At 40.2% G+C, this 12,645-nt stretch overlaps 2 protein-coding genes across 3 annotated transcripts; both read right to left on the minus strand.

The window, feature by feature from the left end:
* Positions 1-53: 53 nt before the first annotated feature.
* On the minus strand, positions 54-3,909 carry chga (chromogranin A). Of its 2 annotated transcripts, none has more exons than XM_077551963.1 (8): positions 3,678-3,909; positions 3,527-3,576; positions 3,034-3,127; positions 2,077-2,145; positions 1,787-1,864; positions 1,466-1,627; positions 970-1,256; positions 54-502 (listed from the first exon to the last, which is right to left on the minus strand). In XM_077551963.1, exons 1-8 carry the CDS (start codon positions 3,715-3,717, stop codon positions 419-421), a joined length of 864 nt encoding a protein of 287 aa, XP_077408089.1. In that variant the 5' UTR covers positions 3,718-3,909; the 3' UTR covers positions 54-418. The 2 variants fall into 2 exon arrangements, with proteins under 2 accessions (XP_077408089.1, XP_077408088.1); XM_077551962.1 differs by having other exon boundaries at positions 970-1,268.
* A 1,500-nt stretch (positions 3,910-5,409) lies between these two features.
* Positions 5,410-12,118, minus strand: LOC144039518 (phospholipase B1, membrane-associated). The gene is made up of 16 exons (XM_077552938.1): positions 12,024-12,118; positions 11,857-11,921; positions 10,520-10,610; positions 10,393-10,451; positions 10,234-10,301; positions 10,123-10,166; positions 9,926-10,046; positions 9,784-9,835; positions 9,630-9,710; positions 9,195-9,260; positions 8,925-9,016; positions 8,649-8,730; positions 7,445-7,546; positions 7,265-7,360; positions 7,101-7,172; positions 5,410-7,017 (listed from the first exon to the last, which is right to left on the minus strand). Exons 1-16 carry the CDS (start codon positions 12,079-12,081, stop codon positions 6,883-6,885), a joined length of 1,284 nt encoding a protein of 427 aa, XP_077409064.1. The 5' UTR covers positions 12,082-12,118; the 3' UTR covers positions 5,410-6,882.
* Between the last annotated feature and the right edge of the window lie 527 nt (positions 12,119-12,645).

Below are 12,645 nucleotides of genomic sequence, written 5' to 3' on the forward strand. Positions count from 1 at the left end.
GACCTTGTGATATTTTTCTAGTAAAAATATTGAACTTAAAAAATAATGCTAAATAGTTTTAGCATGTCAATTTTATTGCAATCCTTCTATCCAAAAATTGTTTCACAGCCATTGGGTTGATTATCTTTTTGCTAAACAGTGACCAGTCTCATTTTGCAATACCTTGCCTTCAAACTGGACAGAAAATGTGCCCTTGACACGCAAGCATTCACTTTCGCGTACATAAATTCAAATCATTGACAAAATGGGACACAGAAAAAAAGAATGAAACACAACATGAGAGAATTTCCGTAACACGTCAAAAGTGTGAGGGTCACAACGAAGGTCGCAGGAGGAGCCCTCTCTCCCTGTTTTTCTTGTTTTCTTTTTTGGAAGAAGAAGAAGAAGAAGCTTCCGGAAGGAGGACGGTGCTTCAGGCTCAGCCTCGCTGCAGCTGGTGAAGTTTCTGGGACACGTTCTCAAGCTCAGACTCGATGGCGGCGAGGTTTTCCACCTCGGCGTCCTGATGACATCATCACAACACAGGATGGACACATTCACATTAGTTTGGAATTATTAATTAAATAAGAAAAAAACATTGAATGTATACCCCAAAAAAATATTATAAGGGCACTTTCATACAAAATTAACATTTTATATTTAACTAAATACAAAACAAAAATTAATTCAAACTAAATTTACAATCAAAATATATTCACAAAGACTGTAGTGTTTAAAATGATGAAAAATTCTGAACTTGAGTAATAATTGTGTAAAATAATAAATGAATTAAAAATATATTACATATTTAGACATGAAACAAAAAAAACACATTTACAAGGCCTAACCTAAAAATCACAATAACAACAAAAAAAAAATCACATTTTTAATAGAAAATATTTTTAAAATCTATTGCAACATGTTTGTAAAACCAAAACGAGACTAACATGCAACGAGTATGTTATAATAATTACAAATGTACATTTTTACCTCTGACTTCCTTCCGGCGCTGCCATCCTCGTCCTCCGGCGTCCTCCGAGCGATCGTCTGCAGCTCCTTCTCCTCCGGACTGCGATTCCTCTTCTTCTTCTTCTTCTTCATTCCTTCTTCCTCCGAGGCCTCCTTTGAATGATGGGGGGCTCCCCCCTTCCCCTCCGCCTCTTCTGATTTCTTCTCAGGCAGAAAGCCTTTGCTCCTCTTCCTCATCCCCTCTTCCTCGTCCTCCTCCTCATCCTCCTCTTCTGATGTATGTCGTTTCTTTTCTTCTGATCCCCGAGCTGGAAAAACAGCTGCAATTTTTACAGCCTTTAATATCTTTATTATTGTTTGAGTTTCATTTGCAACGTTTTGACCTGTTCAACAAATGTACTATTTAGCTTAATGTACGCTCTTTTTTTTTAATTGGCATCAATGGAAAGTCATGTCCATCAATCACTTTGAAAGCACATCAGACATCAAGTTTTCTGTGTAAATATTTTCACAGCACCTTTTTTGTCCTCCTCCTCATGCTCCTCCTCCTCCTCCCTCGTCTCGCCTCCTCTCCAAATCCCACCGTTTTCTCCTCCCCCCTCCTCTTCCGACCTCCTCTGTTCCTGTGAGAGGATGGAGCGCTCGCCGGGGCCTCCTCGCGCCTTCAGCATTGATCCGTCTGGGGGGGAAATTGGATTGACGGTAAGAGATTGATTTTGCGGTCACGCTTGCAGTCTCCCAACGAGCGCTGGTGTTTTACGGTGATGCGAAATTTGATTACTTACTATATTCACAGTTTTATTAATTGCATTTATTATATTAAATTTCAGGAGCTCACCAGGGACGCCGTCTGCATTTTCATGAGCTGGCATCATGTGATGGGGTTCAATGGCGCCCAGTCCAGGTGACAGGCCACCTAGTGTCCATTTAAAGCCATAACATTATGGAAGGCTGCATCCAATATAGCAAGCCTTGCACGCACACGCACTCTTTCATGGCGAATAAACCAAACGATCATATTGCGTATACAGACGCATCTTTTCCATTTAGCTCTTGTACTGGATTTAATGCGCAGGTGTACCTAATGAAGGGGCCACAAACGTGCATGAGCAATGTTTAATAAACTACCCAGGGTGGCGACGTCCTGCAGCTCTTTCAGGAAATCGGAGCGGCGAAGGTGTGTCAGGATGCGGTCATCTTGAATGTACACACACACACACACACACACACACAGTCTGATAAAAGGACATTATCAAGGTAACATGTAACTTAATCTTTCCTTCCTGTTTTTTTTTTTTTTTTTTATTACCCAGCATGCCCTGCACCAACCAATCCATTAACCGGATGGAACTAAGCCAGGCAGTCCTTGCTCCAAAGCTCAAGTCACACCGATAGCGACAATGCATGATAGGGGTAGGGACGAAAAAATAAAAGCCTCAACTCAAATAAACACCTCTCTTTTCCCTCCAGGAAAAAATAACCTGGTCACATCAATTATGCATTATATTTATTATACCACACATATGATAATAATATGGTTTTAATGGAGTAATATTACTGATAACTATTAATAATAATATAACTCTTATAAACAATTGTATAATGTATAAGGTGTAAAATAAATATAAGTCATTATTATTACCGTGAATTTGTGAAAAATATGACTTCATTGTTATTTCGGTAAGTTTTATGTTAACGTATAATTTACATTTGGAAAAATGAACACCTCCTGCCTTCTACTGTCTGCATTTGCCTAAATAAAAGTTGACTTTTTGTGGAGTAACGGCAAATAATAGTCTACCCTTTAGCATTGCAATTATCATTCAATTTATAACTTAAAAAAACTATTAAATCATTTGATGAATAAATTGATATATTTTATAATAATTAAGTTATTGACTTATTTTTGCTACTATATGCTAATTTGTAAATCTAAATTCAATGGTGGCATAAATATTTGTGCCCCCACAGACTCTGCCTAGCAACAAAGTGGCCAATCAAACGATTACAAGACAGTAGATCTTACAGAAGGTTATCCCAATTCTACCAAAAATAAAAATTAAATAAAAATTTAAAAAATCTTACCTGTCCTTAGTGTGTGCAGACATTGCTGGCTGACGGGAAGTGGGCGTGGCCTGGACAGCACATCCGCCAGCGCCTCCACCACGCATTTCATCACCTGAGCGTGGATGCCACAAAAGTGTGTTAATAATGTTGTGGGGATTAAAATTGAGATGGAGATCGTGATAGTCTGTCTGTGTGTGTGTGTGTGTTGAAACGTCGAGGTGCAATCTGCTTAATTAATTGTTATCCCTTTAAATAACCCAAGATCGCCCCCCAGTGGACAATTTACTTAATGGTGTTATTTAAGTGTGCCAATGTGTGTGCGCGCGTGCGTGTGTTTTACACTCTCAGGAGGCCAGAACATTAGGTACACCTGCGCCTTCCAACTACAGTATTGACACATTGACAAACAGTTCAGTAATAAATACAAGGAAACTGAATAGGTGTACCTAATGAAGTGGCCACCAGGCTTGTACTTTGTGTACGTGAATAATTGAAATGTTGCATTTTCTACCTTGACGTCGTCATCCTCGAGCACACTCGGAGTCACCGGCAACGATGAAACTGTCACACAAAAAAAAATGATGAAAATGAATCAAAAGACGCAAATGATGTACATAAATACGATGTGTCATGTAAAAAATAAAAAAAACATCGTCTCTCACCGCTTTTGAGGAGGAGAGTCAGAGTCAGCAACAAGATCATGTTTTCAGAAAGAAAAAAAAATGTCTCCGAGAATAGACGCTTCTTTAACCAAACTGCGTCCCAAAACAAAATTGGATGGATTATGGACGCATTCTGGCGGCGTTTGTGTTGATATTCGAATGTCCTTCTGTAGGGATGGAGCCGGCACACTCGTTCTTTACCTCTCCGCCGACACCTCCAGCAAAATCAGTCACCGCTCTCCTTTATAACGAAGACGCTGGGCAGGAAGTGACGTCAAGCCGGTAGCGGTGCACCTGCTCGTGCCACCATCTTGCTCAGGGAATGATAGATACCATTCGCAATTCTTTAGCACGGAGATTTTTTATATATATATATATATATATATATATATATATATATATATATATATATATATATATATATATATATATATATATATATATATATATATTCATTATATCGTCACATATTTCTACAATTTTAATAAACAGATTATTCATCATAGTATAAGGCAATTTAAACAAACTATCTAGGGCTGACATTCTAAATAATTACAATTATCTGTCATTGAAAAAAGTATAGCTTTATTGGCAAAGAAAAGTGATATCTTGACTTATAGGAGTGCCTCAAGGAGCTGCTGTAGGTTACAGTTGACGCCCAGACACACACACACAACTTGGTTTAGTTTTCTACTAAATTGGAGGGAAAATTGCTACATGAAAAATATTAGTTTTTGTAGCTGTTCATTATTATTATTATTATTACGTACTTTCTCCCCCTGTCCACACTGTGATGACTACTTGAATAAAATTACATGAATCAGATTGAAAGTGATGAATAATCAGCACTTGGTTACAACACACACACACACACACACACACACACACACACACAAAAAAGCGCTAATGAATCACAGAATGCACATTTGTTTACGCGGCGGCCATTTTGGCTCCATTGTTGCGTCCAAGTGTCCAGTAAGCATCAGGCCTGAGTAGTTACTGACATTAAAAAGAGAGCTGTTTGCTTAGCTTCAAACGTCAACAGCGGACCCGAGCGTCCCTTGTTGAGCTTTTTTGTTTTTTCTTCCCGGAGGACAATAAGCGGCGGCCTCGTCCATGTTTGCCCTGCGCGGGGCAGCCGAGTCCTTTTGTTTACGCATGAATAATGTTTTTTTTTTGAAGCTCATAATAAGACCTTTATGTAAGCCAGCAGGAACAAAGAGCGAGACAATGTGGTTGCAGGTGCACCAGGTATGTAGGGTGACGCATATCATATATACCATGATAAATATTACATTTACAATAAAAATCTATTAACCAGCAAATAATGAACCCGAGACCAGCTTAGAAGCTCTTTAGTGGAGGGCTCCCTAATTAAATAAATATACAGTAAAAGCAATTTAAAAAGTAAATACATTTTGAACAATTTTTTTTTATTAGTTATTAAATTAAATAATCATTTATTCAGGACCAATGTACACATTTCATGACTTTTTTCATTCTTGAACAGCATTTCTAATTATTACATAGAACAGTTTTTTTCTCAATTAATGGTTTATTTAAAATGTACTTAATGCATTCGTATTTTAATGGCATTCTGAAATGCTTTTTTTTTTTCATTGACCTAATGTCATTTGCATCAAACTAATTGGGACGAGCAATCTTTTTTTCTGGGTTTTCACTACTTATTGTGATGCCCTTGCGTGTGGGAAAGGAGAGCCACAGCCGCTGATACACTTTCAGACGTTTATTGAAAGCAGTAAAACACACACACAAAAACTGAGCACACTCACGCCGAAGCTGCTGTCAGCTACAGCTCACACACGGACACTCACATGCTGCCCCAGCGGCCCCGCCTCTTAAAAGGCACAGACGTGTAAATAGACAGACACTACAATATTTTTTTTGTTCAAATATGATTATAATTTGCTTAAAAAGCGTGTTTTAATAAGTTTCTCAATTCTATCAAAGAAATAATTTGATATGATCACTTATCGCGAATTATCACTGATTGCGGGTTTGAACCTTTCAATGCACAAGGATTGCTGGGCACATATGGAATTTTTGTGGCGTACTTTTCTCTTTTCAGTGCATTTGAAAAGCAGGTCGGAGAAGTATGCGATGACAAGTTTGTGGGAAACTCACAAACTTTTGCATTTTTCAAAGCGGCAACGTGACAGGAGGACGCGCTGGGAAGCAGCAAGTCAGGAACGGAAAACAAAATCAAATATGAAACACCTTGAATGGGATTCAGACTGTTCAACGCCGCCAACGTATTTAATTTAGAGGGACGTGACAAGACAAGCGGTTACATTCCGTTGTGGTGGGAGTGTCATGAAAAGTGCAAGAAAGAAAAAAAAAAAAAAAAAAAAACGAAGCTCAAGGCGAGCCGGAGATCATCAATAATTCACTTTCACGTCACGTGGCAGAAGAAGACGACGCAAAAGTAGCACGGCAGGATGAGAAATGAGAATAAATTAAATAAATAAATAACAGTCCGTTTGGGGAAAGGCAAGGAAGGGCAGGCTGGTGTCTGATTGGCTAGACCCAAGAGGAGGGGGCGGGGCTGACAAGGAAGATCATTTCTTCTTTGGCTTTTATTTATGCATTATTTACTGTATATACAATTATTCCAATATATAGTGATGCCTTGAGATACAATATAACATATGTATAGGATTATATATATATATATTATATATTATATATATATATATATTTCTAATAAATAAAAATTTAAATGACATCAGTAAGTCCTCCTCTGCAGTAGTTGGCGCTATACTGCAACAGTTTGCCAGCATCTGTGTCTGAAAGAAAGTTCTTCACCATGTTTTGCCATTGTGTTAAATTAAATTCAAAAAAATAATAATAATCTTGAGTATTAGGGAATACTCATACTGGTATCGGTCTGAAAAAAAAAATGGTATCAAACATTCCTATTTCTTGTTATTGTTGTTCCATCAACAGTCATGGAGGGTTTGCTTGTGTGTTTTTTATTGTTCCTACAAAGGTTTATAAATACACTATATTTGGTTTCAAAGACTCTTTACAAAACAAAAACATTTTAAAAACATGTACAGCAATTTGAAAAAAAAAAAGGTCCTTGTCCTTCAAATTGATACAATGAAGCTTATTATTGTCCTTCCGTCAGAATGTGAAAAGACTTACTTTCAATGAAGTTGTCATCACCTGTTTGGGAAGAGTCTTACAAAAAACCACGACGCCCGAACGCCACGAGAACAGCCAGCAGGAAGTAGATGACCTCCATCGGCGGCGCCCGGGGTCCGGGACATTGACCGGACTTGGCCGAGGGGGGTCGGGTGAAGATGTACGGATGATCCTGTGACGCCACAAACAGACAAAAGTCATTCAAACGAGGTAACGCTGTTATATCCGAGCTAGCGTGAACGCACCACGCCTTACCGTGGGTGGACACACCAGAGTGATGGGGTCTGAAAAACTGCTCACCACCGTCTTTCCTCCCTCGGGCTGAAACTGTGCACACAGAAGCATGGAGTGATGCTTTACAAAAAAAATAAATAAATAATGGAATAGTAAGTCAAAAGAATAGCGTTGGTGTGGTCGACCATGTTGTTCCACAGGCCCTTGGCCAGCTCCTCGTGGCCTTTGATGGTGAAGTGGAAGCAGTCATGGGTGAAGAAACTCATGTCGATCTTGCCGTTCTGCTCGGAGAAACGACAGCCAATGAGAAGAGAGGAAAGGTGTTGTCGTCGCGATGATGTCACGGCGCTGTTGCGGTGGATTACGGGAAGGCGAGGAGGGTCGGCTTGTTTTAAAAACGGCTGCAGGACCACCGCAAAGTCGTCCCTGAAGAAGCGATCGGCAAGCAGCAGCGACTCCAATCTTCTCTGTGGAAGGAAGTCAAGGAAGAAATTGTTGTTGGGTTCACTTCGCAACATGAAATTTGGTAGGCATGTTCAAAATAAAGTCTCAAGGACACATGACAGGCAAGGAACAGGAAGGCAGCCATTTTAGTTGACGGTCTTTTTGGCCATTTCCCGGTCAATCGTACCCACAGATTTTTTTTAATTTTATTCAGCCTCCAAAGCAAGTTTTACTAAGCAACATAAAATGTGGTTGACATGTCTATCATGAGGAAAAAAAGTCTCAAGAACCCACAGGAAGTCAGCCATTTTGGTTTGAAGCAGCCATTTTAGGGCCATTGCTATATTTTGTTTCAAAATTCAGCCCCTGAAGCTAGTTTTACTTAACAACATAAAATTTGGTCGACAAGTCTATCATGAGGAGACGCACAAAAAAGTCTCAAGTACCCATGGGTGGAAAGACACAAGGCGGCAGCCATTTTGGTTTGAAGCAGCCATTTAAGAGCCATTGTTAGGTCCACTAATCCTCCTGAAATATTTTTATTTAATTTAAAAATTCTGCCCCTGAAGCTAGTTTTACTTAGCAACATAAAATTTGGTCGACGTGTCTATCATGAGGAGACGCACAAAAAAGTCTCAAGAACCCACGACTGGGAAGACACAGGAAGTCAGCCATTTTGGTTTGAAGCAGCCATTTTAGGGCCATTGCTATATTTTGTTTCAAAATTCAGCCCCTGAAGCTAGTTTTACTTAACAACATAAAATTTGGTTGACAAGTCTATCATGAGGAGACGCACAAAAAAGTCTCAAGTACCCATGGGTGGAAAGACACAAGGCGGCAGCCATTTTGGTTTGAAGCAGCCATTTAAGAGCCATTGTTAGGTCCACTAATCCTCCTGAAATATTTTTATTTAATTTAAAAATTCTGCCCCTGAAGCTAGTTTTACTTAGCAACATAAAATTTGGTCGACGTGTCTATCATGAGGAGGCGCACAAAAATGGCCTGCCATCTTGGTTTGAAGCGGACTTATTAGGCTCATTTTGAAAGCAATTTCAACACAACAAAAATGATTGTAGATTATTACAATTAACATAACGACCAGTAAAAGACGTGTCGTAGTTGTACCTGAAACTCCAGATTGATTTCCACCAGCTCACGTAGCTCCGCAGAACGACCCACTGGTTCAATCAGACACGAGCAGAAGGAGCTGAAGTAGATTTGAATTCATGTTAGACTACATCAGAGGCGGGAATAAATCTTGACTTTCAAGTTTTATTCAAGTCCTAAATTAAAAGTAAATCAATTCCACGCAAAATTGCAAGCAAGTCAGATGTCAAATTGTACGAACTTGCTCAGCCGCGATACAAACAATCAAAAAATCCGTTTGTTGATGACACTCACCGCTGGAGCAGGCAGCCCGGCGTGGGCTTGTGAACCTCCCTCAGCGTCTGCATGGGAAGGATCTGCACCACGTTAACGATCATGCGAGGAACCTGAAAGCGGTTTGTATGAGTCAATCTGGTAAACAAGGAATTTTAATTCGCATGACCTTCAATCGGCCAACAGTGGCCACAAAATAATGAAGGTCAAATTTGATGTCAACGGCATATTATCGATATAAACGACCATCCTAGTAGCCAACAAAAACAAAGCCATTCGTCTTTCATTGACCTCGTTCATGAGCATTTCCAAGGAGACGGTCATGTAGTGAATGAAGTTCTCGGCAGAGAAGAGAGCCTGTGAGGAAAACAAAGACTTCCTTAGACTCAATCAAACATACATAATCACTCTTCATTATGGACAGAGGTGATAAATCCAGGTCCAGAAAGTAAAAACATTCCACAGTTTGGCTTTAGCCCCTGATGCTAGCTAGCTAGCTCCTTAAAAGATAAACAAGCACCATGGGAGCTAGCTAGGGAGCTAGCTAAAAGGTAAACAAGCACCATGGGAGCTAGCTAGGGAGCTAGCTAAAAGGTAAACAAGCACCATGGGAGCTAGCTAGGGAGCTAGCTGGGGCTAAAGCCAAACTGCGGCAATATTTTTACTTTCTGGACCTGGATTTGCCACCTCTGATTATGGGTAACACGAATAAGACGAAAGACGCACCTTGTCTTTGCAATAGTCGCAGATGTCGTTCATGCCTATGAGAATGGTCAGAAGCTTCCAGTCCTTCTCAAAGTTCAAACCCTGGCGAGAGACAAACAAGCGTCTTGGGCCTCATGCTGTCCTAATACTTTTGACCACAACACTGTTTCAGTACCTCAAAAGCTCTTAGGGTGTCAATCAAATGTCTCGTCTGGCCAGGAAGGTTGCTGGCAAAAAAAAAAAAAAAGCGGGTGAAATATTAGCTGTAAATTCAGAAGTGAGTTGCCATGGAAACAGAAATGAAGGACAGTTCGTACAAGGTGTTGTGACCCGTCACGGCCAGGTTGAGGCCCGTTTGGCCCAGGTGGGCCTCCATGCCGTGAAGCGTTTTTCCTCGGGCGGCGCCCAGCAGGTCGGGATTGAAAAGTTTCAGGATGTCTGACAAACACACGCATGACGTCAGTGTTGACGAAAATGAAAGACATAAACCGGGATTTGAAAAAGATAAACTTACTCGGCAACGTAATGACGTCCTCGTATGAACCATAACCGCCGATGCTTGAAGACGACATTAATTTCATCAATCATTAGACCCTTCAAATATTTGAGGTTATAAGTTTCTTACCTCCAGGACACATGGCGGAACTCGATAGGAATGCCCAGGACGGTGGTGGCGTTGGCTCCGATGGCCGTCTGCACGAAAAACAAACAAACAAAAAAAACACGCACACGAAACATGCGGGTGTACCTAATGAAACGTCCAGTGGTCAAAAGCAGCACCTACTGTGAGAGAATCACCCAAGGCGGCCACCACTTTGATATCGCCTGCTTTCACCAGCTCCACTAGGAGGAAAGATGAAGATGATGACGGAGTGCGTGCGTGCATGCGTGCGTGCGAGTCTGTAAGCCACCTGAGGAAGGGGCTGAAGGTGAGGGGCTCATATCAGGACACTGGAAGGCTGGATGCTTGAAGCCGACTGGGCGAGTTTTCTCTGGAAACTCCTGAAGAGACGTGGTAGTTGTTTGTGCGTCATTGTGTGCGTGACGTAACGAGAATATTTGAAGATTCTTCGAGCCCTCATCCAGGTCTTTAATATATGAGGTACGACTCCATGTGGTTGATGTTATCTAGCTCCCCCTAAAGGCCAAAGTTGGTCACGTCGACCAAATTTGGAGCTAAAGTCACCTTACGTTACAATCATCTTCCATCCAATTTTCTTAACCGCTTGTCCTCACAAGCGTCGCTGGTTTCTATCCCCCATTGAAATTAATGGATATAACATTTGTTTTTTTGTTTTATTTTTATCAGTATTATATTGTACTTCATAAAACATATAGTAATAGCAGACATAGTTCAGTTCAAGTCCTAAATACAAAAGTGTTCATTCATTGGTCAGTGTGACCAACTCAAGGCAACGCTTGTGTCCAAATTCACAAGGCTGGGTCCTCCAAAGGCCGAATATGTCGGCTGCATGACGTCACTCCCGGCGCGACTCGACAGCACGCACGGACTTACCTATGAATGGATTGTCAATGCTGCTTGTGTTGTCGAGTCGCGCCAGGAGTGACTCCCCCGGTCTGCTCGGCAATTTTTAAGTTTTATCATACTTTCTGCTAAATAAGCTACCGTATGGTTAAAAAAAAAAAAAAGTGCGGTGAATTGTTCATTGTAATGTTATGCTTTTATTTTGAAGGCCTGACTTTTGACAGGATGTTACCATGATGTTTCCCCAACTTTTAAAAATATTTTTATATTGTAATTTACAAACCGAACTTGGCAACAGTAAAGTCATTCTTTGTATGTATCAAAACAACATAGGAAGATTGCCAGAAGGAACATCGTTTATGGATCCATCAATACTAATATGATTTTGTTTCGCCAACTTATGAGAGTAATTTTTACAAAATATCCCTGGAACATGAAACTCTTACGAAAATGACTGTCCTCAAAAGTCTTCCAAAAAGTGATGTTAAGTGTTCATTTATCCACTTCATTAGCCATCCAGATTTTACTCTCACCAAAAGCTATAGTATTTTTGTTAGGCTGTCTAGAACAGATTAATTGGATTTACATTTGTTCCAATGGGAAATACTGCTTTAGTTTTTGTGAGTCCATTCTAGTCAGACTTCCTGAAACGGATTAGTCATGAAAATTAAGAGCAGAAAGTTAAAAGGTGATTTAGTTGTAGCAAATTCACCATATATATATATATATATATATATATATATATATTTTACTAAACAGTACCTTATTGAGTGCCTCTTTGCTGTAATGCCGTATTCCCTCTTCATACTTCCACCACCAGTTGTCACCTTAGAAATTAAAAGGTTATTCACTAACCGGTAAATAAAATGCTGTGTGCTGATGAGTAAAAAAATACAAACAACAACACACGGGGGTTTCCAGCACTTTACCTTTGACACAGCGCGACACCAGCACACACGTTGCCACGGCAACACAAAGCCACCCCATAGTAGTAGTGGTGATGTGCAACGGGGCAAAGTCAATCAGTGGGGCACCCCTGCAGCGAGTCACTTTAGCACTTTCAGCACTTTAGCGGCAGGGCCCCGCCTACGAGGAATGACTGACAGCTGGTATCATCCAATAGGGAGCGATGCTTTCCACACCACCTTTTTGCCCACTTTATTTAAATGAATGGGATTTTTTGCAAATAAATGCTGAAATAAAAAATACTGGAAATTGAATGATTTGAATTTTGGTTAATATTTATTCGTTAAAAAAAAAAGTTTTATAGATTATTTGAGTATCTTGAAAGGTGAATGTTGCATGTTAGATGAAAGTTAATCAGAATTCTTGAAAAAAAAAAATAACCCTGTCCTAAATTTATCAAATTAGTTTTTTTTAACTCATTGCACAGAATCGCTACTGCCACCTGCTGACGAAAAATGAAACTGCACATACCGCTCTTCACATAGACACCATGCACATTACACGTCACATCCGCAGACGGGGCGCGGGAAATTCGAACCCGATTCCAGTCTTGAAAACTATTGGCCTGAGGCTTGCAGGAGTACA

Source organism: Vanacampus margaritifer, chromosome 19 (assembly GCF_051991255.1).
Source record: "Vanacampus margaritifer isolate UIUO_Vmar chromosome 19, RoL_Vmar_1.0, whole genome shotgun sequence".
Taxonomy (NCBI): Eukaryota; Metazoa; Chordata; class Actinopteri; order Syngnathiformes; family Syngnathidae; genus Vanacampus; species Vanacampus margaritifer.

Excerpts from the sequence above, each read along its gene's own strand:
- chga (XM_077551962.1), bottom strand. The coding sequence starts at position 3,717 with ATGATCTTGTTGCTGACTCTGACTCTCCTCCTCAAAAGCG. Across the intron at positions 3,128-3,526 it reads TCGAGGATGACGACGTCAAG|GTGATGAAATGCGTGGTGGA; the intron begins GTAGAAAATGCA and ends ATCCACGCTCAG. Across the intron at positions 1,269-1,465 it reads TGAGGAGGAGGACAAAAAAG|CTGTTTTTCCAGCTCGGGGA; the intron begins GTGCTGTGAAAA and ends TAAAAATTGCAG.
- LOC144039518 (XM_077552938.1), bottom strand. The coding sequence starts at position 12,081 with ATGGGGTGGCTTTGTGTTGCCGTGGCAACGTGTGTGCTGGTGTCGCGC. Across the intron at positions 10,611-11,856 it reads GCAAAGAGGCACTCAATAAG|GAGTTTCCAGAGAAAACTCG; the intron begins GTACTGTTTAGT and ends ACGTCTCTTCAG. Across the intron at positions 7,547-8,648 it reads AAATCAATCTGGAGTTTCAG|AGAAGATTGGAGTCGCTGCT; the intron begins GTACAACTACGA and ends TTCCTTCCACAG.